Below are 24,347 nucleotides of genomic sequence, written 5' to 3' on the forward strand. Positions count from 1 at the left end.
TTGGTGCGGACGTAGGCTGCGGTTGGGTTGTATTACAGTTGGAAGTGGCTTATAGTGTGCAACGCGCATACACAGCATAACATAGTTAATTAATTTGTTTTTTGTTTGTGCAACGTCGAATAAATCGCGCAGGCAGCAACCGCATGTGGGTTTGCTTGGAAGGATGCGTTTTTTGTCACGGAAGCGATAAATTGACAAGAACAAGCCGACGCAAGACGCGTGAATGAATGAGTGATGCGAGTTCGCGATCGCGGCGCGCGTCGAGCGCGACCTGTTCCGTCCGTGCGGGCCCTAACCCCATGCAGCCAAGAGCAGGAACTCGCCGCACTCACTGACTGCGTCGTCACCCCGAATCCATACAGAGCTTGTGCAGACGTTTAGCTCACATACGACAATTTATTAACCTACCAAATGGGACACATTCGAAAGCTGAGCTGTTCAAATCTACAATACTAATTTTGAAAGATAACGGTATGTTTGAAGAGGTACAAACTGACGGAATCGCGGCTCGCATGCGTGTGTAACATTGGATAAATGGCGCATGAAGCGGTCTCGATTAATTTAGCGACGGAAACTAATCCTGACCCGGACCTGAAGCACACAAGATATTATTAGGTAGTTGTGGAGTTCAGTGCATTTAGTCTTGATTCGTGGACTAAGGAGGACGTGGAATTTCCGCGCACAACTGTACACATCTTTCCACAGAAATAAATTCGAAACTGCGGGTCAATTCAGAACTCTCTTTGATGCAGTGTCTGTCTGGCTTGTGCCGAGAGTATTCTTCGCCATTGTTAGCTAGACCGTCATCCTACCTTTCGACAGGAAGTCCCACTACTATAACTGCCTCGTGAATTACGCTCGAAAGCGCTCCGGCATATCAAATATCTACGTTCTCCCCTCTAAACACTCGCCACCACTTCGACTGTTCCCACGCCTCCCCTCCTTCCCACCAAGCACAGAGCACCACTTTCTCAAAAACCACGGAGTCGCTTCCCAACCCCGCATATCCGCGGGATTGTCATTATTTCCCGTCCGATCCGCATGCAAACAAACAAGGCCATCTTTCATGATATCGACTTTGAGATCGGCGACGTCTACCCGGGGCGGGCAAGCGGACGCGAGGGAAATGACTAGCGAGCGCATGCTTGGGAAAGGCAGGATATCGAGGAATGGATGATCGGGTAGATGATCTGCGCGGTAGTGGGTCGTAAGTGTGGTGGTATCTTTCGGGCATATCTTAGTTGAAGAGCTTTTAGTTCGTCCATGGAGCTGATTTGAGGTCTGTAAAACGGTGACGAACAGTTTTCGCCGTAGAATCTTGCCACGGGAACGCCGATCGCCTTTGCATTCCAGAGATATGCGTCGAGGGTAGAGACTCGCTGAATGCTGTTTTGATAATAGGGACCTGGGCATGGAGGAGAAGGAGAGGAAGACGGATGAATTGGCAATTTTTCCTGGTAGATGAATCGGAGACCTGAAACGAAGAGATCTCCCAAGTTGAGTCTTTTGCGACTCCTCGAGGTGAGTTGGCCGGCGAGGAAGACATCCTTTAGATTGAGCTGCTTTTCCAGCGCAATTCCGATTAAACGCTTCGAATCTTCTGCGACATCCAACTGGATTATTTGACGGAATGCTTCCAATACCAGTTCGTGCCTGTCTGAGGCGCTCTGACCATCGTCATGCGGAGCGTCAGCATTCCCACGAGAAAATGGTGTAATTGACGCCGGGTTGCTGAGAGAAAAGTTCGACTGACAAGGTAGTCAGTCCTCGCTGATACCAGAGACAGCCAATAGATTAGACGACAGCGTTGTTAGCGATGTCTCCTATTCCGTGTGGTTAGTGTGGTGGTATAAGGTTCCCGAACGTTCATGTGAACCTACCAGTGCTGATGTCTGGACGATGTTGCGGTCCACAGTTGGGAGATTCAGGTTGCCACATACGCTCGACGACGTAGAAGTAGTATCATAAGCTATTTCGGATATGTCAGGTAGTTGTTGCTCCAATTCTGGCACATCTTCCGGGTTAAGAAATAATTTCTCTGAACTTTCATTGCCATTAGTTGAAAAAGCTGAATATCATAAATAGTCGATGAAGTCCTGGAAAGCATCGAGGGGCAGCTGTTCAAATGATCTATGACTGTCGGATATGAATCAAAAAGGATTCGTTACAGGAAGGCCAGGCATCAAGTCCAGTCTTTCAAGGCTAATATGACTGCTGTCAACTTGTCGACTAAGATCCGCAGATTGTGAAAGATCTGACGCGGTGAATGACTTATTGTAGCCTGCATTACTGGTGCTTCTGTTGACAGAGGCTTGCTGTTGAAGCTGCGCCAAGTATATCTTCTTTTTTTCACCTATAAGTGTGTCGATATCAATCATTAAACCAATAGTCATCACTTGCACCTACGATATGTTCGCTGTGCCAATCTATTCTGCATCTTCCGTTGTTCTGTCATGCACCGCTTGTACCTGACATTCGTTTTGGATGACCCAGAACCAAACCCGCCGGCGTGCGTCTTTGTACAGCGACCATTTCTCGTGGAGGAGCTCATCGACTCTGAGCAGCGCTGGCCACACTGACAGACCCACCGAATTAGGCCGTCGTATCTCAAACGCATCGTGCGAAAGTGCGTCCTCCATGGCTGATATAATCCAAGACCGTGTTGTCGAGAAATGAACAGGTATGTACGAGCCACTGGTGTCAGAATATCCGGGAGGGTTAGCTTTGCGAGGATTCAGACATCAGCGAGATAGATGTCGGTTCAACATCTCTCGAGTGGCTGGATAGTGGTTTCACAGATTATACAGTACAGACATGGAGTTGGAACATACATCTCCGGATAACGGGAACCAGCTATCTCGGCAGCCTCGAGCGCGTGTCGAATCTCGGTCACCTCGGCATCAGACAGTACGACGTTCAGCGCGCCGGCATTATCTTCCAAGCATTTTACGCTCCTCGTTCCAGGAATAGGAATAACGTCATCACCCTGAGCCATGAGGAAAGCGAGACACAACTGAGCAGGAGAGCACCTTTTCTTTTGGGCCTGCTCCTTGAACCGCTCTACCAGCTCGCTTATGTGGGCCTTGTCGGCATAGAATCAAATGTGAGGTGTGACGGATCTCTGACTTGTCGTTAGGGCAAAGCATATGTGTTATGTTGATACGGCGCCTAGGAAGAAGATCAGAAGGATTGTCCAGAGCTCGAAGACAGGTAGTATAGAAGTGGTTTACACTTCATTTTATGGATATCAAATCATTTTCCAAAGATAATTTCCCGTGAGAAGTCACTTGTGAGCGCTACGTGTTACGCTAGCCTCAAAGGAAATAATGGCACTAGAATATCTCTGAAGATTCTGCAGCGGATTCAGCTCTTGTCCATTAAAACGTTTACAATTACCAATAAGTGACAGGAAGCGAAACTTTCATGCTCGAGTGGAAAATATCTTTTAAAATATCTTATTTTTATTTATTAATAAGTAAAAATAAGAAGAATAAACTAAAGATATAATGAGTTATTGACTAATTGGTAAGTCCTCCAACTTTGACTTGGATTCCGGGACAAAACAAAAACGAAAAAAAAGAGAGCCGTGAAAAGGTAATTTGATGATTGTTTCCCCCGTTTAAGGCTCCCCCATTTCGGCGATCTTGTCATTGTCTTCTGCATGGTAATCGCGTTCACCGAATTTACTCTTCTTTCTGAGAGAGGGGCCCCAGAAGCTGAAGACGAGGGGAATGGGGACCATTATGACGGCGAGGCAGCCAAGAAGGGTGCCTGCCCATTCGATGCCGAGGTTGTGGAACATTTGGCGCGTGAACAGGGGGAAGCCTGCGCCGATTGCGGATCGGAGGATCGTGTCTGCGGCAAAGACGGAGGCCGCACTAACGTTCGGGAAGAGTTAGTATTCAGTCTTTAGTAGAGTAGAGGGGAATTTGTGGTGGTGGTGGTGGTGGTTGATTGTGTGTATTGAAAATGATAGGGTTGGAACTTACAAGCTAAGATAGGAGTCGATGAGATAGTTGAAGCATTGGAGGAAAATGCAGAGAATGCCGAAGCCGATGAAGACCCCGGAGGCGGTGGGGGCCATCCAGTGAATGGATGATCTAAAGCCTGTCCAACCGAACCTGGGATTGTTAGCAACAGTGACAAGATGACAAGACCTTGCTGGATGAACGGTGAGCTTACCAGAACATTCCTGCTGAGAAGAAGACTCCTCTAACCATGACGGGAGGTAGACGCCATTCGGGAATCGGATGATGATGATTCGCTGTCAATTTCTTGGCGTATCCTGGTTGCAAGGTCAGGATATAGATGCCACCTATCGCCTCGCCGATCATCAATCCAATGAAAGGAAGACCACCAACACCAAGACTCATCCCGTGAACTTCCTGGAATACGATCGGATATGCACCGAGCAAGGCATACATCAGTCCATAGATGAAGGACATGTACAATGTGACGAGGAGGATGATGGGCTCGGAAATAAGCATTCGGATTGGTCGGCTGAAGTTGTTCGTGAGTAGTTCATGGAAATCTACCTCGACTTCGTCCTGTTTGGCATGGATGCCCAGTTGCGAGTTGTCGACGAAGGGTAGCGGCTTTTGAGACAAGGACGGCGGGCGCATATGTCTCCGGATACAAGACGAGGACGAGCGCGAAGCCCAAGAAGCCCATGATGGCGGAGATGTACATGGTCCATCGCCATCCCAGATAGCTCTGCGTAATGAAGCCGCCTGTGAAAGGGCTAGCATCTCATTAAAATCGATTAGATAGCGCGGCAGCAGCGATACTTACCTAGCAAACGGTCCAACAAACACGGCCATGGCGAACATTGTGATGGCAATTCCGCGACTTTCGTGGCCAAACATGTCGGCAAAACAAGCCGGGACAATGGCCAGTGGACTGGCTGCGAAGAATCCGGCGAAGAAGCGGCAGAGCATCAGAGTCTGGGTGTCTTTAGAGGTTGCGGCGGCGATGGTAAAGATGCTGTAACCGAACATTCCCAATAATAATGGCAGCCGTCGTCCATTGAGTTCAGACAGAGGAGCCCAAAGTGTCGGGCCGCTCGCGAAGCCGAGGACGTACAAGGATATGCCGAGGGTTGCAACTTCGGTACTGATGTGAAAGTACTCGTCTATGGGTCCAATTGCGGAAGAGAAGATTGCGCTGGCAAAGGAAGCGACAAAGGTGATGTAGGAGAGGGTGACTGACAAATAGAGCCTGGATACTGATTAGCAACCGCCGCACGCATGCTCGGACAGCTTGCCATACTTCTTGTTGAACGACCAGTTGTGAGGGTGTATTGGATCATCGGGACCCGTGAACTCAACAACGTACTCTTCAGCATCTGGCAGAGATGGAGGGTAGGGTTTGCCGGCTCCAAGTGGGTAGCCAGTACTCGCGAGGCTCAGCGCCGCGACCTGAACCAACAGTTGATTGATGCTGGAGTTGGTACGTGCGAATTCTGTTCAGTTCGACGGGCTCGAGGCGATTCGATAGAACTGACGCCCTTGTTGGCGCACGTGTGACAAAAGAGATTGATCGGAAGGTATCTTCACCAGCTGCTCCCTCGCGTGAGAAACGGGATGGCGATATCTCATTTTCGGCACTTCTCTCAGCCTCAAGCAAATCTCGGTCGAGCGTATCCATTTTGGCAAGCCTTGTTCTCTATTGGATTTAGCAGTTCTCTGTAGGAGAAGGGTAGTATGGCGTGGAGAAGAACAGCGATACCGTGGGTATCATATAGCAATCCCTTTTGGCGCCCTCGCCCTGACGGCATCCTGATCCGACGGCACATTCGGCATGCAGGCTGAATTGTATATCATTGCGAGGATCATAACGAGTAGGCCCTGAGTGCCGTGTTAACCAGCGCCTGAAAGGCATTGGATGTCGGTAAGCCGGCACCTGGTCACAAGCAGAGCCACCGGCAGCTGCCACGATCCAACAGAAGGCGGTCACAGCGCTCAGGGCTGTACATAAAGGGTATAGCCATGCAGTATTGAGCGGCTGCCGTTTATCCGAATGTGGACGCCGCTTCCGGACGCCGCTAGCCTTCCAGGCCCCTGAGTAGTGGTGATGTCATCATCAATTCCGCACAAAGGCTGCCGCAGCCCTGTTCCGAAAACGCAGACAGGGACACTGTGACGCTCGCTGTCTTGGTATCAAACGTTCAGGTCCAGCTTACCCTCAAATCATCACGAAAACTTTCGATCAGTGAAATTAAACAAATTAACGGAGTTAACTTAGCTGAATCAGAAAATCCAGACGGTTCGAGTGATATAATTCTGGCTTCAAAATACTGGCGCGTGCGATGGCGCCGATAGTCATGTGGCTTATTACTTGATGGCTTTCCTTAAAGTTTTGACTCCAAAACAAGCCAGAATCGCCATCGCCACCCGCTGTCGCAGAACACGAGTCGTCGACGAGAGGCAAGCAGGACAAATCTGTTCCTCGTAATCAAATTTATGAAAAAAAAATTATCTTGCGTTGCGAAATAATAAGAAGTATTAGGAAAGCTGACGGAATGGAAATTTGCAAAAAATGCGCGAGACCAGGGGATTAAATGGCCGAGCCGGAGAACATGAGTGAGTATAGGTTCAAAATTAGGATAATTCAAAAAATTACACAACGCACCGAAAAGAACAAAATACCCGTAAAATTAACTATACGAAAAGTATTAAATTTGACGGAGATTCAGAAGGTGGCTAGTATCATCGCGGTAGGCGCGTCACCGAACGCGCTTGAAAAGCTAGAACTTCATCTGCTTCACAGTGAGGCGGTTTTGCCAGAAAGCTAAAAACTTCACTCAATCATAAATAATCATCATACTTGCCTATTAATGACACTAAAATGTCAGCCAAGGAAGAAACAAAAATTACAGGTCGTACCCGGGATCGAACCGGGGTTACCAGAACTTTCGAAATCAATCAAAATCTGGTGTGATAGCCACTACACTATACAACCTAGAGTTAGCGACAATTCAAAAACTATTTCTCTGAAATATGGCATTTTCAAAATAGACCCTTACCCTTAGGGTTACAGGGTTTTATAGGACTATCTTTGATCTCGTTTTCCGTTTTGTTTCCTGCTCTCTCTTTCTTCTGATTTTCCCTTTTTTCGTTTAAGTCAATGTACTTAGGAAATGGCTTTGTGATTTGGGGCCCGCGGTTGTTTTGTACAGACATTCGGTTTACTTGGGTCGGAGGCTGGCTTTGGTCGGGCTTTGTTGTAAATAATAGCAATAGAAAAGACTTCCAACCCAAAGAAAACAAAATTGTTAAAGATTTTTGGAAAAATTACGATAGGGGGAGGGGGGGAGAAGTTGTGGGCTCCGTATTATGTCTGTCATGGAATGGAGGTGTTATCGTCAGCTCGTCGTGCGCGTTATGACGAAAACGTCCCTGGGTTAGAAAGGCTGGACGGATCGTTTGCAATGACCTCTATGAAACGAACCAAATGCCAAACATATCCACTTAGACCTAGCATCTGCAAGTAAATGCTTGCATTGTTCTTCCTAATCGTTCAGATATTGTGTTTTAGCTTTATTCGACGGATATGAGTTGTCCGCACGTTTCTGGCATTGATCTACGCCCCCCGACAGCGTCGCAGCAAGTCCACAAGGATGATTGTACTCAATGTTTTGATACACCTGTATGTGCAGTTCTCTGTCTTCCTGCAAGGTGACGTACTGTCGAATGAGAATTCGTTTGTTGTTAATGGTGTTTGTAGGATCAACCGTGGGGAATTGACGTGTGCTTGTCATGCTTCAACGGAGGGTGCAACTCGCCTGACCGCAATCACTCGCTTCAACACTATCAGCTTAGCCAACACCCTATTGTTCTGAACATCAAGCGGAAGCCAAAGCCCAGGAAGGAGGTAGATATCCAATGGATCAGAATTGCGTCTGGAAATTTTTAACGCTCTATGAGTATAGCGCGAGGAGTCTCCGGCAAAGATCGTGAAGTTGTCGATCCCTGGTGAAACTGAGGAGGACCGTTACGACGTTACGACTCTCGTCAAATGCCTTGCGTGTAACGGTTTGGAGCTAGATAAAGCAGCACCTAATGTACTAGAGCATTCGTTCTACATCTCTGGATCAAGCCTGACTGTTTCACTAGGTTGCCGATGTTGTAAATGGTGTCTTGACTGCACTCTCTTCGACCAAGCTGTCTGAGGTAAAGGCCTGGGAGGAGGAGATCCTACCATGCGAGCATACTCTTTGCCTCGACCAGGATGAAGCTAAAGTGTTGGCCGATCAAGGTACGATGATAAGACAGCACCGATCAATTCCACTCGCTAATAAGTGTTTTTATAAAAGAACTTGCCCATTGCTCACAGTGTGACTTGAAGGAAAATTTGTGGTTATGTTTGAAGTGTGGCAATTTAGGTTGTGGACGCCAGCAATTTGGTGGTGTTGGCGGAAATGGTCACGGCCTTGTTCATTTCGACCAAACGTTGCACCCTGTTTCAGTGAAGCTTGGCAGCATTACGCCAGATGGAACTGCTGGTATGTGTGCTGTTATGGAGTAAGGTGCAAGAATCTGATTTATCCAAAATATAGATGTGTATTGCTATTTGTGCAATGAGGAGCGGCAGGATCCTAATCTAACGGAACATCTTTGGCATTGGGGCATAAAAATATCTGAACGCCAGAAAGTAGAGAAGAGTTTGGTCGAATTGGTAAAGTTCTTTGTATTTACGTTGAATGAGGTTGGCGCTTACCTAGAATCAGCAACTTGAGCATAACTTGAAATGGGAGTTCAGCATGACCAGTGAGAGCGGCGAGGAACTCACACCGTTATTCGGACCTGGATTCACTGGATTAAAAAATCTGGGTAATTCCTGTTACCTAGCATCAGTTGTACAGTGCTTATATTCTTTACCTGCATTTCAAGAGAGGTACTAGATTTTCGACTGTGGTGATGCTAAGCTGACTCAGATTATAGATACTACTTTCCAAATGGCGATCTACCTTTAACCCTTGATCCTGCTAATGATCTAGAGACACAGTTGAGAAAGCTTGCGGACGGTTTACTCTCCGGCAGATACTCCAACCCGCCAACGAAAGACGAGCAGCAAGAGTCTCCATACCAGAAAGGTATTGCTCCGTCTATGTTCAAGGCGCTTGTTGGCAAAAATCATGTCGAGTTCTCCACAATGCGTCAACAAGATGCTTTTGAATTCCTCCTCTACATGATCCAGATGATTAGTCGAGCATCGCATCAGACGCATGGCGTAGACCCGACGAAAGTTTTTAGTTTCGTTGCGGAGCAACGATTGCAGTGTTTGGGATGTAGAAAAGTGAGCTACAAGACAAACGTTCAAGATAATATATCAATGCCAGTGCCTGCTAGGAGGTTACCAACGGAATCTGCAGAACAAAAAGACACGTTTGAGAGTGTAACTTTGAGAGAATGCATGGATCTCTTTACCCGATCCGAGACGTTGGAGTATACATGTCAGGCATGTGGGTCTAAGGATGGAGCGGTGACGCGGACCGCTTTTAAGACTCTCCCGGAGGTTCTAGTTGTGAATGCAAGGCGTTTTGAGCTTGTCAATTGGGTGCCAACGAAATTAGGTATCTTTAGACAGAGTTGCAATTTCTTTTGGTGAAGCTGTACTTATGATCGATAGATGTCCCGGTTGTAGTTCCCGACGAGCCATTTTCGCTAGACGATTACTTTTCGACTGGACTTCAGCCAGGGGAAGAGTTACTTCCGGAGACTCCCCCAACTGCCGACACCAGTTTTGTTCCCAACGGAGAGATCATGTCGATGCTGGAAGCAATGGGCTTCCCAGCGCCTCGATGTGAGAAAGCTCTTTATAACACTGGAAATACGGATCCGGATGCAGCTATGAATTGGCTTTTTCAGCACATGGATGATCCTGATATTGACGAGCCATTTACCCCTCTCAAAGGCAGCTCCAATCTTGAGATATCTGAAAGTAGTATTGCTGTGCTCGCGGACATGGGCTTCACAGTGCCTCAAGCGAAGAATGCGCTGAAAGAGACTGGAGGCGATATGGAACGGGCAGTGGAATGGTTGTTTAGCCATCCGGACGACAGCGGGTCTGAAGTTCCTGACGCCGCACAAGGGAATAAAGAAGTGACAGCTGGTGATGCGTCGATGCCAGCTATCTTCAAATTGCATAGTCTTATATGTCACAAGGGTGGTAGTATCCATGCAGGCCACTATGTTGCGTTTATTAAACAAATTCTCAAACAGCAGAATAGCAGTACGGTCAATGACAGCGAGTGGGTCCTTTTCAACGATGAGAAAGTTGTGAGAGGCGGAGAAGCTGATGAAATGAAGAAGTTTGCCTACGTGTACTTGTTTGAACGATATCGACGCTAAATGCATGCGATCTGTGGATCTGGATCTCGACATTTCCAGTTCCGGCATTATTGTCTGAGAGTACTTGTATTATGCGTACGAGATGAAAAGAGGTGGTGTGTCGACTTGGTCACTCATGTTGTAGAGGAGTAGGCATATTGTATTGCGCGCATGTATATAGGACGAAAATGTAGAAATTGTGGTATTTTGGGTATCCATCCTTAGCCGCGACCGGTGAGATAATGTCCTAAAACGTGCAGTTCAGAATTTCAATTAGAATTTCGGTATATTACAATCTGACCCAATGACTGGGTCACAATTGTCCGGTCAACAGGAAGATATCTCCTGTCTGACCAGTAGACGCTAGATATCAAGTTAGAGTTACCGATGTAATCCGGATTCAACAAGTCCCAACATTCACGCTGGGAACCTCGATAACAAGACCGACCTCACGGAATTCGCTAAACCTTTACTTTATTGTCAATTCTGAAACCATTGGATCAATTGCGAACGATGCTGATTAAGGAGACTTATACTGACATTTTGACGTCGTATGGAACGACCATGCGTGTGTTCGTCTATCACCCTGTCATTCCTGGGTATCCGAAGGCGAAATTCCCCGGCGTTCTCGTGTATTCTGAGATCTACCAAGGTATTTGATTTATATTAGTATATCTGTATAAATAATTGTTTGCTTACTAGCATTTTGTAGTCACGGGCAAGTATTCAGTCAAATGGACGCGACAAGACGGTAGCTGATCCATGTCGCAACAGGACCTGTATCCCGACTCGCGAAACAGATCGCTGGTCAGGGATTCATTGTCGCTGCGCCTTCAGTTTATCATAACTTCGAAAGTGAGTAGTACTACAGCTTCTGCAAACTTTCATCTGACGTGAGTTGGACTTGCTGACTGTGCATATAGGCTGGGAAGCCCTTCCATACGATGGGCCAGGAACCGACAAGGGTAACGATTATAAGGTCGAGAAGCCGCTAGAATCGTACGATGAAGACGCTACTCTTGCAATTGATTATTTAACCAGCCTTCCAACTTGCAATGGCAAGATCGGAGCCACCGGCATGTGTCTTGGCGGCCACATTGCCTTCCGGGCAGCGTTCGATCGTCGGGTCAAGGCGGCGGTGTGCTTCTTTGGAACAGATATACATTCGGCCACTCTTGGAAAGGGCCAAAACGATGACTCACTAAAGCGCGCGAAGGAGATTAAGGGAGAACTGTTAATGGTAAGGGCACTTGAATTGACGGAACGCGCGGTGACTAAGCATTTTAGATCTTTGGCACTTTGGATCCTCATGTGCCGCTGGAAGGACGTGACCTTATTAGAAAGACTCTTTATGAGGCTGGCGTTTTCTTTTCGTTCTGGGAAGTAGCTGGCGCTCAGGTATGTCCAGTCTGATCTCTTTTCTTGTTGACGACTGATCTAGTGTCTAGCACGCGTTTGTCAGAGACGAAAACTCGAAGGGACGGTATGATCCTGCGGTCACCAAGCTCGGTCTCGAGATGCTTTACGAGATGTTCAATAGGACCTTGAAGCTGGATTTGGGCGATCATGACGGTGAGGAGACCAAGCCTGACACTGTGTGCTAGATGTACAAAATTAGGTAACAACAGTGATTCTAAATTAATATCAAGATGTTTACCTCACGACTATTTAACCATAATAATGCTGTATAAGCCATCCATCCAAACATTTGTTCTCACATTCAACGCCCCAACTAATACAATAGAAGTAGCTATTGACATAATTGCCTTTCCCGGTTAAGTCCACCGCGGAGGCTGGTGATCTACAGGTGACGTAGTCGCAGTAGGCGACTTGATGGCTTCTGGACTCTCACTGAATTTACCATCCATAATTGTGCCGTCAGTTAGCCGTTTAATAAACTTGTTGCTAGGCGAGTCAGTGGTCGAGTGGAACGATTTTCGCAGCAGAAGATTAGAGCGTAGACTCGGGAGAAGGTTTGTTTCGTCATCCGTCGCCTCCTGAAATAGGAATGGGTGTCGCAGGCACTGTTCCGCAGTAAGCCGTTCCTCTGGATCGACAACGAGAATTTTACGAATGAAGTCCTTGGCTATATGAAAGTCAGCGAATCGATCGCGCTTTAACTGTGGTCGCCATACCATTGTCGGAAATATCAGCCCAATACTCCTCTGGTTCAAAATCATATTCTGCACTGAGGACGGCTTGCATTTCCTCTGCGGTAGTGTCACGGTCAAATGGCGTGTAGCCACATAGTAAAAAGTATGTGATAACTCCAATAGCCCATATGTCACTAGACATGTTAGAAGCTCTCGTCACCCATTGCAAACGCTACCTACATCGGTTTGCCATGTCCCGTCTTCTTAACCATTTCAGGCGCCATGTATCCGGGAGTTCCGCAAGTGGTTTTAAGGATATTAAACTTTTCCTCCTCTATAATTCGTGACAATCCAAAGTCGGCAATTAGAAGATCATCATTGTCATCTGCAGTTCGAAACAGTAGATTTTCTGGCTTCAAATCTGGCGACTATAATTAGATCAAGCACCTCGATAATTATGTAATGAACCTAAACCTACCTCTGTGCACTATTCCATGTGAGTGTAAGTAGCATACGGCGGAAGTGATAGATCTCACTAATGCTGCAGCATCAGATTCGTAGTACGACCCTTTATTTAGGATTCTGTCGAAGAGCTCTCCACCGTAAGCGATATCTGTTATTAGGTACACTGGAATAACTTATCAGTTCTGATCAGATAACAACTTTCTGCAACATACAGTTATTCGACGTTTCAAAGAAATCGATCAATGTTAGGATGTTTCTATGACCTGCTGATATCTTCTTCAAAACTGATATCTCGTTGCGCACCTACATGTACAATTAATTAGTAAGCAGATTACACGTCGCTTGTGATCCAGCCATATACCTACCAATTTCTCTCGCCCCGCCATCAGTCGCTTATTTATGATCTTTGCGGCAAATTTGCTGTAGAACAGTAGTTAGTGTTGACGGTCGCAAGGAGAGGTCCTGTCTACTCACTGGCCAGTCTCGATGTGCACCGCTTCTTTAACGACAGAATATGATCCCTGTCCTAGAATCTTTCCCTATACGACAGTTAGCTAAGTATCACACACAATGTCCTGTAACTAAGCAATTCATACGGTTCTATATCGACAGGGTTGGAGTGGCCTCTCTGACGCCTCGACTTTGATATCCGCCAACCCAGGCGCAGTCGTGACACGCATTGTGTTCCAAAAATACAAACACAGGCAGACCCGGGGAAAGAAATCACTCCGGCATTATCCACTATTCTTGTTTAATCTATATGGTGTGGTCTCGTTTAGATCGGTTCTGTGCTCTTCGTGAATAGATGAGGCGCTGGTTGTGAAATTGTGGGTGACGAACCCTTGCTCCTATTTTAACTTAGCCCAGGAAGCGCAATTCTCGGAAAAACTTTAATGCGCAACCTTCGATGATTTGGATGATAAAGTATAGTTAGATTACTGTCAGCTATTTACCCTACAGTTAGCTAGCGTACGGGCTGATAAACGATAGCTGCAAAAAGTTAGAAGTGAATACTCGTGTGGACTCTAATACTCTCTACACACTGCGTATTTATTTAGCATCTCACCTACAGGTATGCGTGCAGACTATATCGGCAGACTGTTACTTCACGAATGAGCATCGCACTCCTAGGAAGTTCTTTGATTCCCGCCGGACGCAGTTCGGTGAACTAGCACAATCTCCGGCCCGATGTATTTACTGACTGTGCAATTCCGGTAGGTCGCCGGTCATGACACTGCTAATCCACCTATTTGCACAGATCTTCAAATTCACAGATGTCCTTATGTAGTATTATACAGGTAATACGTGCAGAATTGATAGGTCCACTCGCTCACCAAATTCCATCGCTTCCTTTGTAGCAGTCCCAACGACCCCCAAACTCAAACACAGGATCGTGAAGAGTGTCTTTGTTCCGGTTACATGTTCATTTGCCTCTCTGCAGCTTCACGTAATACTGCAAATTAGTTTGAACAATCCTGGGAGCGGAGCCAGATGTCCAGTAAACTCCGCCAAAGCCGCACGCTGATCCTGATGCGGGATTTCCGGCGGTGTGTTGCTCATGGCGCTTCGCTCACTGTCCGCTTCTATTTCCAATTAACTTACCTGCAATCACCCCGTCCGAATCGTCCGCTACAGCAAACAGCTCACATTACCTCTCGCACAATGGCTGACGTCGAAGCATCGTTCAATCCTCTCTTCTCCACGTATGTTCAGAATTCTTTGAATTGTCACTTGGAGATAGGCACATGTTTGTGCCTGCGAATTGCGTCTACAAGTGAGACCCTGGGGGTCCGATCTAACTCAAATTGATACTAGGATCGAGTCACTCTCGTCCGATTTCATCAGCCGTAAGTTTCCTTTTTGTCAGTAGCATCATCCAAGCATCTGGGATTAACAGTGATCGGGTGATAAGGACTCTCAAAGGCGGTTTCGATCCCATCCGTCTCCGCGGACTTGACCCTTCGTTCGAAGGTCGTTGAGGTGAGTTGTTCTCGTTATATTCTAGTGATCGTTGCTGATGCGACCTGACGGTAGATGGCACACTTCATCAAGAGCGAGTTGACGGCGCTCGGCGCGGAAATTGAGCTCCGCGAGCTCGGCAAGCAAGAAGGCACCGATGTGGACCTGCCTCCAATTGTCCTGGGTCGCTACGGCAAAGACCCAAGCAAGCGCAATATCTTAGTTTACGGTCATTACGACGTCCAACCGGCTCTCGTGGAGGATGGATGGGACACTGAGCCGTTCAAGCTTATCGAGAAGGACGGAAAGCTTATCGGCCGTGGTTCTACTGACGACAAGGGACCTGTGATGGGATGGATAAACTCCATTCAAGCTCATCAGAAGGCTGGAATTGAATTCCCAGTGAATTTGGTCATGTGCTTTGAGGGCATGGAAGAGTACGGCAGTGACGGTTTGGACGATCTGATCAGAGCCGAGAAAGACAAATTCTTCAAGGGCGTTGATGCGACGTGCATTTGCGACAACTACGTATGTCTCATTTAGAACTGCAATGGCGAAATTGACGTCTAATTGGATGCAGTGGCTTGGAACTTCGCACCCTGTCCTGACCTACGGCATCCGAGGATGCAGCTACTATTCTATAACCGTTTCTGGTCCTTCAGCGGACTTGCATTCTGGTATCTTTGGTGGTATGGTTTCCGAGCCGTTGATCGACCTCTCACATATTCTCTCCAAGCTCGTATCTCCACAAGGTAAGATCTTGGTTCCAGGGGTCATGGACATGGTTGTTCCTCTTACACCGGAGGAAGAGAAGTTGTATGACGACATCAAGTACTCTATGGAGGACCTCTATTCTGCCACCGGCTCCAAGACGAATCTTTTCGATACTGAGAAGGAGTCGCTCATGGCTCGATGGCGCTACCCGACTCTTTCACTTCACGGTATCGAGGGCGCGTTCTCTGCGCCGGGCGCGAAGACGGTTATTCCGGCCAAGGTCTCCGGCAAGTTTTCCATCCGCACTGTACCAAATATAACTCCCCGTGAACTCGACGAGTGTGTTATCAAATACGTCAATAAGGTCTGGGAAGAGCTAGGTTCAAAAAACAGGATGGAGATCAAGCTCTTGCACGACGGTATGTGGTGGCTCTCGAGCCCCAAGCACTGGAACTTCGAGGCCGCGAAGAATGCTACCAAGGCTGTCTGGAACGTTGATCCCGACATGACTAGAGAAGGCGGATCTATTCCTGTGACTCTGACATTTGAGGAGGAGTTGAAGAAGAACGTTTTATTGCTGCCGATGGGCCGTGGCGACGACGGCGCTCACTCGATCAACGAGAAACTCGATCTCATTAACTATATTAACGGTGTCAAGACTTTGAGCGCGTACTTGCATTACGCGGCTGTTCAGCCAATGGCTTGAGTTTAGTGTAACTAGGGTCATTCATTGCACAATTTTAGATAATCTGTACGCCGATCTATTAAGTTTATTGTGATGGTTGCGCTAATTGCGACATAACTCTCTCGGCTACTTCATGTGCCTCCAAATGAAAACTGAAAGACGTTATTCGCAGAATGTACTCAGGCATATAAATGAGTAAAATTACGGCCTCCCTCTTCGGTAGGAGGAACCTGCAGCCAGTTGAGAATGTCGTAGTCATATGCTCCCTCAATCATATGGAAAGTGTAAGCATATCGGGATTTCTGCGACTTGTTCGTCTCCGATTTATGGAGAAGAGAACCGTGTATGAGAACCAGTGTACCTAGACTGATCAGTCCGCTATACAGTTGAGATGTAGACCTGCAACTTACCAGCAGGACAGGGGGGCATAACAAATTCATCTTCCGTAGGTTCCCGTGGTGGCTCGACGCCTTCAAGTGTGATGAATCCAGTTCCCATTTTATTTCCACCAAGCCGGATCATTCGCTTCGCAACATTAGCCCACTTGTGCGACCCAGCTACAAAAGAAAGAGCGCCGTTTTCTGCCGTGCAGTCCTCAAGTGCATACCAAAATCCGATGGCACTGGGTCGCCCGCGGACGCCTCATTGCCATACGCCCCGCGGACTCGATAAAGCAGAACCGAAAAGGCGTGAGCGGGAGACGCGTTAAATCTACGGTTACACCAGTCACGCAAGGTCAATTATGATGGCGAGCACTGTACTGCCTGTTGACGATCTTGAAAACAACTAGCTGTATCTGTGATCCGCACAATCTGTCCTGATTAGCTCTCTTCATCCACGCTCCTTGCACTTCCGTCCCTAATCCGGGGGTTCGACTATCACTTCAAGTCATGGATTTTCCAGACGACTTCAACTCATCTGACGTTGAGTTTGAGCCGGCTCCCAGCAAGGCCACGGGCAGGCGTCCTGGTCAAACAGGCATGGCCAAGATCATCGAAGAAGCCACCAACGATCGATTGTCATCGAAACGGACTCTTAGGCAACTGCAATTCGGACATGGCGCACCGAGCACCCGACAAGCACAAGAACTTTGGGTGGAGAGGTTCAATGCATTTCGCAGATTAACACTTAAACAATCATTAGACCAGCCGTTCAATGGTGACGACGTCCTGCGTTTCTTCGATAGCATCATCAGCAAATTAACTCCGGGTTCGAAAGGAAAGCCAGCACCAAACCGCGACGTCGTTCTCAACGGATTCCGCATCATCTCTTCTTATGGAACTTTTACTTACCCGAAATCTTCGGGATACGAACTGACGAAATATGATGGAAGCCGCCTTCAAACGTGGCTAGATGATTCCGTCAAAGCTGGCAGGCTAACCAAAGGAGTATGGAAACAGCGAGTCTGGCTCAACTTCATGACCGTTTCTCGAATGGGAAGGGCCTGGCTTGATCATCACCATAAGCACGGTACTTGGAACTGGGACGTCACCATAGCCAGACTGCTGTCCATCGTGCTTATTACCAGTCTTGGATGTCGAGTAGGAGATGTAGCACGATCAAAGTTATACACCGCCACTGAGTACATGCAGTATAAGCATGTAGAGTTGATGGTTGACGGTCAAGAGGCCAAATTCGAGAATCTGCGGGCGCATATCACCATCGAATTCAAAAAGGGCAGCAAAGACATACGAAATGACAACCTCGAGTTCTACCTTCACTCGCTGAACGACCTCAACTTTTATCACATGTGCCCAATCACCCTTCTCTTGATCCATGCGCTTCGTCATGGGTTGGTCCTCGGTTCCACTATCGAACAAGTCCTCGAGAATGCTGCCAACGCGTCCGATGGCAAAGTCGTCTGGCTCTTTCCAGATCGTCCCCTTTTCGCAGCCCTTTCCCAGAAGTCAACCAGGGAATGCGATCTCGATAAACCTGCAGGCACACCCCAAATACTGCAAACAATCCAACGGATGGGTATCATATCCAACCTACTCTGTCGCGTCTACGTTCACGGGCTACGCCTCGGAGCAGCGCAAGATATTGCTCATCTTCCAATGGCCAAAGACGGCTCGGGTTTCACGAATGATCAGGTCCGACAATCCCTTGGTCACTCCCATTCAGCATTTCATCGCGGTACTACTGAAAAATATGTTGGCAGCGATCCCACGCGCGAGTATTATAATGACCGAGCAGAGAGACAATTTGTGTCTCACTGGGGCCCAAAGTTCAGCGAAACCTCTGCTTTCAACATCGTAAAGCAGTCTGTGACGGACAAAGAAATTCGAGAATGGCAGCAGCTCAACGAGCCATCCGTTGTGAACCCTGACTCCATCAGCTCAAGGCCCGTGCTCGGAATAACATCCGCCGCGAGCGCATCGAAAGCTACATGCGCATTGCGGAACCAGAAACGAAGAAGAAGAATGGAAAGAAGGAAGCATTGGTTGAGAAGTCTGCCAATGACGTCAACGTCATCTCCAACATCAGTGTAGAGGAATACTGAATCTTGATGACTTGGCACCTTCCCCCCAATCTCTGGCTGCTTGCAAATTATCATACTCTGTAACACCAGCGGATCCTTAAATCCAAGACTCTGGGCAATAGCGCTGTTCCGGTCATTGATCGTGTCGGCGCGCAATTCGTCGTTGAGGTTATGAAGCGCGTGACCGATCTTATTGATCGCTTTCTCTTTCGGACGGTCAACTCCCCCTTGTCATCAAACGCGTCTTGTTCAAAGAAGAACCGCACCTTGTCGGAGGATAATCGTCGCCAATATGGGCCTTCTCATCGGTCGAGAACTTGGTAAGAGGGTGATCTTCGAGCCGGAAGTCGGACAATAGCTTTGCAGTCTCGTCAAATAGTGCTTTCAAGCGCGCTGGCGAAAGTTCGCCGGGGAGAAGAAGATAGCCATCGCGGTTGAATGCGGCGACTTGCTCTGGGTTAAGGCCCTGGGTGACCATGTCTCTCTGCTTGATTATCGATTATTAGCAGGATTAGCATATTGATATTAATCCATATCTACCTACCTTGTCTGAACCCTGTATCTATAAATACGTCCTACAATATATACGCGGTATAATATATAAATATATAATATATTATTCACTTCCGGCCGCAGCCACAGCCTTTTGAGAGAATGAAAGGTCGACACAAGACGATGTTAGATCGCTGGTAACTTATCGGGAGTTCAGTAGTTTCCGACCCGCCACATCAGATATTAGCAGGTCCGGGGCCATTTGAAACGGGTCGGAGAGCACCTGAGTGTAGCTTGGGCCCTTGCTCTGTTGGCGCCGAGCACGGGCCCAAAAAAGATGCAGGCGGAGCGAAATGACTCCTGATTTATTCTGCGTTGACCCGCCATTTTTTTTATTCGGCCAGCTCTTGCTCGTGATCCTTGCTGCCATAGCTGAGAACTCAGAAGGAATCTTCCGACCCTTTATTTCATTGCTATTCAGATCAGTCGGACATATCGGACAAGCGGCATGCAATTTCTCTGCATCATAGGGACTAAAAACCTCCCGCTGCGCACGCCAGCAATCGCGCGAACATCGCTGATCTGGTGTCGAAAGAGCAGCATTTTTGCAGCGACGGACACCTACGCGAGGCGACATGTCGGCTCACTTGATGAGAAAGATACGGAGCACATGCTTAACACGCTGGGCTACCCCTCCATCGACGCGTTCGTGACTGATGTTGTACCCGACAAAATTTTGACGCGCCGTCCGTTGAGCGTCCGCCCGGCCGAAGGATTCGCAGAGTCAGAACTCACCAAACGTTTGAAGGAAATAGCGCAGAAGAATACAGTCTTGCGGAGCTATGTCGGGTATGTTGTTCATACCATGTATTGACATGGTGGTTATATTTTGCTAATTTTCGGTTCTAGCACCGGTTATTACGGTACGATCGTACCGCCCGTGATCCAGCGAAATATTCTAGAATGTCCAGAGTGGTACACTTCTTACACACCTTATCAGCCCGAAATATCGCAGGGTCGTCTAGAGTCGCTGTTAAACTACCAGACAGTTGTTACCGACCTCACCGGCATGTCCATTGCTAACGCGTCCTTGCTTGATGAAGGCTCCGCTGCGGCTGAGGCAATGCTTCTCAGTTTCCATTCGGCGCGCGGGAAGAAAAAAACTTATTACGTAGATCCCAGTGTGCATCCGCAGACTCTTGCCTGCATTGAGTCTCGAGCTTTGGTGTTTGGTATTAAGATTGTCCAGGAGTTACCTGACAATGACAATGACTTATTTGGCGCCGTTGCTCAATATCCGGCAACTGACGGATCAGTCAAGGATTGGACCGCTCTCTCTGAGCGTGTGCATGCCGCTGGGGGGTTATTCTCTGTTGCCTCGGATTTGCTTGCCTTGACTGTCTTGAAACCGCCTAGTGAATTTCAGGCAGACGTCGTGTTTGGCACATCACAAAGGTTCGGCGTGCCAATGGGTTACGGAGGTCCCCATGCCGCCTTCTTCGCGGCATCGGATAGCCACAAGCGAAAGATCCCTGGCCGTTTGGTCGGTGTGAGCAAGGATCGTCTCGGTCACGATGCATACCGCCTGGCCCTCCAGACCCGTGAGCAGCATATTCGTCGAGAAAAAGCCACGAGCAACATCTGTACAGCCCAGGCACTTTTAGCGAATATGGCAGCGATGTACGCGGTGTATCATGGACCAAAAGGTTTGCAGTTGATCGCAAACCGCGTGTACTCTATCGCCACCGTTTTCGCGTTCGCGATTCAGAAGCTCGGGTTTGTGGTACTCAACGAGACGTGGTTCGACACGATTACGGTCCGCACGAGCGACTCGAACATGGTGCTCGCCCACGCTGTCGCTCAGTATGGCATCAATCTCCGTAAGGTGAACGATACTGACGTTTCTGTGTCTGTCGACGAGACTATTACGAAGGAGGATCTAGTCGATCTTATTTCCGTGTTCTCCACTCTCTCAAGCGTACCTCACTCGACTGTTACGCTTGACTCTGTGGATGATTTTGCGAGCGAGCTCGGCATCACTTCTATCTCCTCCGCGCCAATCCCGTCGCAGTTCAAGAGACAAGGCAAGATCTTGAACTATAACGTGTTCAACAGCTACCACACTGAGACGGAGATGCTTCGGTATATTCACCACTTGCAAACCAAGGACCTTTCCCTTGCAAACAGTATGATCCCACTCGGCAGCTGCACCATGAAACTGAACGCGACGACCCAGATGGTCCCACTTTCCTGGCCTGAATTTGGGTCACTGCATCCGTTTGTGCCGCGGGACCAGGCAAAGGGATATACTGAGCTGATTTCGGAACTCGAAGCTGATCTTGCCGATATTACTGGTTTCGACGCTACATCACTGCAGCCTAACTCTGGTGCCCAGGGCGAGTACACCGGACTGCGTGTTATCCGTGCGTATCTGGATGCTACTGGAGGTTCTGACCGGAACGTTTGTTTGATCCCCGTGTCGGCTCATGGTACAAATCCCGCGTCTGCAGCTATGGCTGGAATGAAAGTTGTCGCTATCAAGTGCACCGCCCAAGGCGAGCTTGATATTGGTGATCTTGAGGCAAAGGCGGAGAAGCATAAGAACGAGCTGGCGGCCATTATGATGACATATCCCTCGACTTTCGGCGTGTTTGAACCCCGTGTGCGCGATGCGATTGATATTGTCCACAAGTACGGAGGTCAAGTTTACATGGACGGTGCCAATATGAACGCGCAAATTGGCCTTTGCAGCCCCGGAGACATGGGCGCCGATGTGTGCCACTTAAACCTGCACAAGACGTTTTGTATTCCTCACGGTGGTGGTGGGCCAGGAGTTGGTCCGATCTGCGTGAAATCACATCTCGAACCGTTTTTGCCTGGCCATCCAGTTGTGGTCATGGCTGGCGATGAAAGTGCTGCAATTCAGCCTGTCGCATCGGCACCATGGGGATCAGCTAGCATATTGACAATATCGTGGGCGTACATCAAGCTTATGGGAGGCAAGGGCATTACCAAATCGACCGAGTACGCGTTGTTAAACGCGAACTACATGGCGAAGCGGTTACAGGGACATTACTCCATCTTGTATACAAACTCCCAGGGCAAATGTGCCCATGAATTCATCGTCGATGTCCGAGGAATGACGGAGACCGCGGGTATCGAAGCTATCGATGTGGCTAAGCGACTGCAAGACTATGGCTTCCACGCACCGACTATGTCTTGGCCTGTGGCTGGCACGTTAATGATTGAGCCTACCGAGTCAGAGTCCTTGGCAGAGCTCGACAGGTTTTGCGACGCGTTAGTCTCTATTCGCGAGGAAATTCGCCAGATTGAGAATGGCGAGCAGCCAAGGGAAAACAATCTGCTTAAGAACTCGCCTCACTCGTTGAAGGACCTGGTGACTGGTGAATGGGATCGGCCGTATTCGCGCGAGCAGGCAGCATTTCCTCTGCCGTATTTGAAGGAACGCAAGTTCTGGCCCAGCGTCACACGTCTTGATGACAGTATGTTTCTCCGTTTGCTGCTGAATCTTTCTCTAGTTGACTGACATGATACAATAGCTTATGGCGACATGAACTTGTTCTGCACATGCGAGCCTCCTGCGTTGGAGCCTGAAGATCTCGCGTAATACGGAAGATGGAGGAATCAGCGCACGCGCCATTGCGGTAATTTTTAGTGTACCATACCGCCATTTTATGGATGATCTATACTGTTTCGCTTGTTGTGTGTTTGGCCTATGAGTTCAACCTTGTACATATAGATATGGCGTTATTGTTTGTTCTTTCAGTGCATGGATTAGACGTGAATTAGAGTAATAGACGAGATGTCTGGCGAGTAATAAATGGACTATATTGCAAAATTCACCAACCACAAACAAACGCCAACCGACACACTATGATGCTACTTGTCCTTTGCCGTCTCCGCAGGCTCATCTTCTTCAAACTCAGCAGGCTCGTTGACTTTCTTCGCCCTCCGCTTCGGCTGCTGCCGTATAGGAGTCGGAGTCTCGATCAACTTCTCCTCAGCTTCTGCGACAGGCGACTCCTCGTTCTCGCTTTCAACGATACCCTCATCCGGCCCTTCACGTACCTCCGACATTTCATCATCGCCTGCAGATGTGCTCCGTACCTCTTCTGGGTTCCATTCGCCGCATACAGGGCACCTGTAGCTTACACTGTCAGGCGTCTGGCCCGGTGGAGCCAGTCCATTATGCGTACCGCATCGAAGACATATGAGCGCGTACCGGTTACGTGGGCTGGTTTCGTCCTCGCCAACTAAGACGTCAAGTATTCGGTCATACCATCTCGGTGATTCGGGTGCCTGAGGAACTGTTTGCGGCGGGTACACTTGCAGCCGCGATAACAGCAGTCCTTGGTCCGGCATAACGCTTGGCGCATTGCCCACCACACCGACTCTTGGTTCCAATTCTCCTTGAGTTATCCGCCCTCTATTTTCGTTTCGCTCAGCTTTCTTGTCCTTGCTTTGCCCACTGGCGCCGTTCTTTTCGAATCGGTCGACTAGTGATTTCGTGGTGTAGTACTTCATACTACTCTTTAACTCCTCGATTTTAGCCTTCTGATCATCACGTAGCACTTGGAGCGTTGCCTCCTGCCGCTTAATTCTCCGACTGTACACCTCAAATAGTCCTCTCCGTGCAAGCCATATCGCTAGAGGTGCCCAGATAGCATGCAACAATGCCTGCGGATCTTTAAATTTCTGCGCTAGAGCAATATACGCTAGAAAGATGGTATAGAGTAGTAGCGAATAGAGTGTTACGAGGCCGGTTATGCGACGCAGTGAAGTGCGAAGTGAGTGGATATTGCCCTCTGACTTTCGGATCTTTGTCGAGATTTTGTCGAGGATCTTCTCGTACGACGACGGTGACGGCGACCTTCTCTTCGCATATGTTAGTTCACACACAATCAGACATCGCAAATCTCATAGATACCTTAAAGAGCCACATTATACGCCAGTTACCGAAGCAATCGAACTTGCGTTGTTGCTAGTGGTTGTGTGGAAGATTGTCCTGAGCTGCTATGACGACGACGCGCGTCTAGCCACATAACAGGGCTACAAGCTACAGCCCTGATTCTAATTTATGCATTAAACGCGAAATTGATGCCGCA

At 48.3% G+C, this 24,347-nt stretch overlaps 9 protein-coding genes and 1 non-coding gene across 10 annotated transcripts; 4 read left to right on the forward strand and 6 right to left on the reverse strand.

Annotated features, from left to right (window-relative positions):
• Positions 1 to 1,130: 1,130 nt before the first annotated feature.
• Positions 1,131 to 2,393, reverse strand: POJ06DRAFT_234779 (uncharacterized protein; the record flags this gene model as incomplete). Its single annotated transcript, XM_056185802.1, has 3 exons — positions 1,131 to 1,748; positions 1,881 to 2,068; positions 2,213 to 2,393. The coding sequence occupies 3 exons, from the start codon at positions 2,391 to 2,393 to the stop codon at positions 1,131 to 1,133; spliced, it is 987 nt and encodes a 328-aa protein (XP_056047243.1).
• Positions 2,394 to 3,619: 1,226 nt separating this feature from the next.
• On the reverse strand, positions 3,620 to 5,646 carry POJ06DRAFT_279485 (major facilitator superfamily domain-containing protein; the record flags this gene model as incomplete). Its single annotated transcript, XM_056189818.1, has 7 exons — positions 3,620 to 3,878; positions 3,990 to 4,121; positions 4,183 to 4,547; positions 4,606 to 4,741; positions 4,792 to 5,217; positions 5,269 to 5,374; positions 5,418 to 5,646. The coding sequence occupies 7 exons, from the start codon at positions 5,644 to 5,646 to the stop codon at positions 3,620 to 3,622; spliced, it is 1,653 nt and encodes a 550-aa protein (XP_056047244.1).
• Positions 5,647 to 6,875: 1,229 nt separating this feature from the next.
• Positions 6,876 to 6,960, reverse strand: POJ06DRAFT_t9. The gene has a single exon. It is a non-coding gene; the product is annotated as a tRNA-Gln (tRNA).
• Positions 6,961 to 7,434: 474 nt separating this feature from the next.
• POJ06DRAFT_242797 (uncharacterized protein) lies at positions 7,435 to 10,579 on the forward strand. Its single transcript, XM_056186271.1, has 9 exons — positions 7,435 to 7,647; positions 7,726 to 7,872; positions 7,931 to 8,062; positions 8,115 to 8,256; positions 8,315 to 8,503; positions 8,558 to 8,676; positions 8,729 to 8,895; positions 8,943 to 9,574; positions 9,631 to 10,579. The coding sequence occupies exons 1-9, from the start codon at positions 7,552 to 7,554 to the stop codon at positions 10,350 to 10,352; spliced, it is 2,346 nt and encodes a 781-aa protein (XP_056047245.1). The 5' UTR covers positions 7,435 to 7,551; the 3' UTR covers positions 10,353 to 10,579.
• A 99-nt stretch (positions 10,580 to 10,678) lies between these two features.
• Positions 10,679 to 11,982, forward strand: POJ06DRAFT_242802 (Alpha/Beta hydrolase protein). The gene is made up of 6 exons (XM_056186272.1): positions 10,679 to 10,983; positions 11,006 to 11,007; positions 11,102 to 11,186; positions 11,255 to 11,571; positions 11,619 to 11,729; positions 11,780 to 11,982. The coding sequence occupies exons 1-6, from the start codon at positions 10,845 to 10,847 to the stop codon at positions 11,933 to 11,935; spliced, it is 810 nt and encodes a 269-aa protein (XP_056047246.1). The 5' UTR covers positions 10,679 to 10,844; the 3' UTR covers positions 11,936 to 11,982.
• Positions 11,983 to 13,701, reverse strand: POJ06DRAFT_242809 (kinase-like domain-containing protein). The gene is made up of 8 exons (XM_056186273.1): positions 13,486 to 13,701; positions 13,364 to 13,428; positions 13,255 to 13,309; positions 13,102 to 13,192; positions 12,903 to 13,052; positions 12,665 to 12,845; positions 12,467 to 12,618; positions 11,983 to 12,417 (listed from the first exon to the last, which is right to left on the reverse strand). The coding sequence occupies exons 1-8, from the start codon at positions 13,567 to 13,569 to the stop codon at positions 12,107 to 12,109; spliced, it is 1,089 nt and encodes a 362-aa protein (XP_056047247.1). The 5' UTR covers positions 13,570 to 13,701; the 3' UTR covers positions 11,983 to 12,106.
• An 850-nt stretch (positions 13,702 to 14,551) lies between these two features.
• POJ06DRAFT_234784 (uncharacterized protein) lies at positions 14,552 to 16,268 on the forward strand (the record flags this gene model as incomplete). Its single annotated transcript, XM_056185803.1, has 5 exons — positions 14,552 to 14,592; positions 14,705 to 14,736; positions 14,802 to 14,869; positions 14,924 to 15,376; positions 15,429 to 16,268. 5 exons carry the CDS (start codon positions 14,552 to 14,554, stop codon positions 16,266 to 16,268), a joined length of 1,434 nt encoding a protein of 477 aa, XP_056047248.1.
• Positions 16,269 to 16,426: 158 nt separating this feature from the next.
• POJ06DRAFT_279489 (uncharacterized protein) lies at positions 16,427 to 19,207 on the reverse strand (the record flags this gene model as incomplete). The annotated part of the gene is made up of 4 exons (XM_056189819.1): positions 16,427 to 16,608; positions 16,658 to 16,841; positions 18,730 to 18,950; positions 18,991 to 19,207. The coding sequence occupies 4 exons, from the start codon at positions 19,205 to 19,207 to the stop codon at positions 16,427 to 16,429; spliced, it is 804 nt and encodes a 267-aa protein (XP_056047249.1).
• Positions 19,208 to 19,891: 684 nt separating this feature from the next.
• POJ06DRAFT_279490 (glycine cleavage system P-protein-domain-containing protein) lies at positions 19,892 to 22,849 on the forward strand (the record flags this gene model as incomplete). Its single annotated transcript, XM_056189820.1, has 3 exons — positions 19,892 to 20,070; positions 20,131 to 22,724; positions 22,782 to 22,849. The coding sequence occupies 3 exons, from the start codon at positions 19,892 to 19,894 to the stop codon at positions 22,847 to 22,849; spliced, it is 2,841 nt and encodes a 946-aa protein (XP_056047250.1).
• A 220-nt stretch (positions 22,850 to 23,069) lies between these two features.
• POJ06DRAFT_242825 (uncharacterized protein) lies at positions 23,070 to 24,334 on the reverse strand. The gene is made up of 2 exons (XM_056186274.1): positions 24,170 to 24,334; positions 23,070 to 24,117 (listed from the first exon to the last, which is right to left on the reverse strand). Exons 1-2 carry the CDS (start codon positions 24,182 to 24,184, stop codon positions 23,122 to 23,124), a joined length of 1,011 nt encoding a protein of 336 aa, XP_056047251.1. The 5' UTR covers positions 24,185 to 24,334; the 3' UTR covers positions 23,070 to 23,121.
• Between the last annotated feature and the right edge of the window lie 13 nt (positions 24,335 to 24,347).

The sequence above is a fragment of the Lipomyces tetrasporus genome, assembly GCF_029532465.1.
Source record: "Lipomyces tetrasporus strain NRRL Y-64009 chromosome Unknown POJ06scaffold_1, whole genome shotgun sequence".
Classification (NCBI taxonomy): Eukaryota; Fungi; Ascomycota; class Lipomycetes; order Lipomycetales; family Lipomycetaceae; genus Lipomyces; species Lipomyces tetrasporus.

Excerpts from the sequence above, each read along its gene's own strand:
- POJ06DRAFT_242797 (XM_056186271.1), top strand. The coding sequence starts at position 7,552 with ATGAGTTGTCCGCACGTTTCTGGCATTGATCTACGCCCCCCGACAGCG. Across the intron at positions 8,677-8,728 it reads AGAAGAGTTTGGTCGAATTG|CAACTTGAGCATAACTTGAA; the intron begins GTAAAGTTCTTT and ends ACCTAGAATCAG. Across the intron at positions 8,896-8,942 it reads TTACCTGCATTTCAAGAGAG|ATACTACTTTCCAAATGGCG; the intron begins GTACTAGATTTT and ends CTCAGATTATAG.
- POJ06DRAFT_242802 (XM_056186272.1), top strand. The coding sequence starts at position 10,845 with ATGCTGATTAAGGAGACTTATACTGACATTTTGACGTCGTATGGAACG. Across the intron at positions 11,187-11,254 it reads AGTTTATCATAACTTCGAAA|GCTGGGAAGCCCTTCCATAC; the intron begins GTGAGTAGTACT and ends CTGTGCATATAG. Across the intron at positions 11,572-11,618 it reads TTAAGGGAGAACTGTTAATG|ATCTTTGGCACTTTGGATCC; the intron begins GTAAGGGCACTT and ends TAAGCATTTTAG.
- POJ06DRAFT_242809 (XM_056186273.1), bottom strand. The coding sequence starts at position 13,569 with ATGCGTGTCACGACTGCGCCTGGGTTGGCGGATATCAAAGTCGAGGCG. Across the intron at positions 13,193-13,254 it reads TGGCGGGGCGAGAGAAATTG|GTGCGCAACGAGATATCAGT; the intron begins GTAGGTATATGG and ends TTGTACATGTAG. Across the intron at positions 12,418-12,466 it reads GGCTGATATTTCCGACAATG|CCAAGGACTTCATTCGTAAA; the intron begins GTATGGCGACCA and ends ACTTTCATATAG.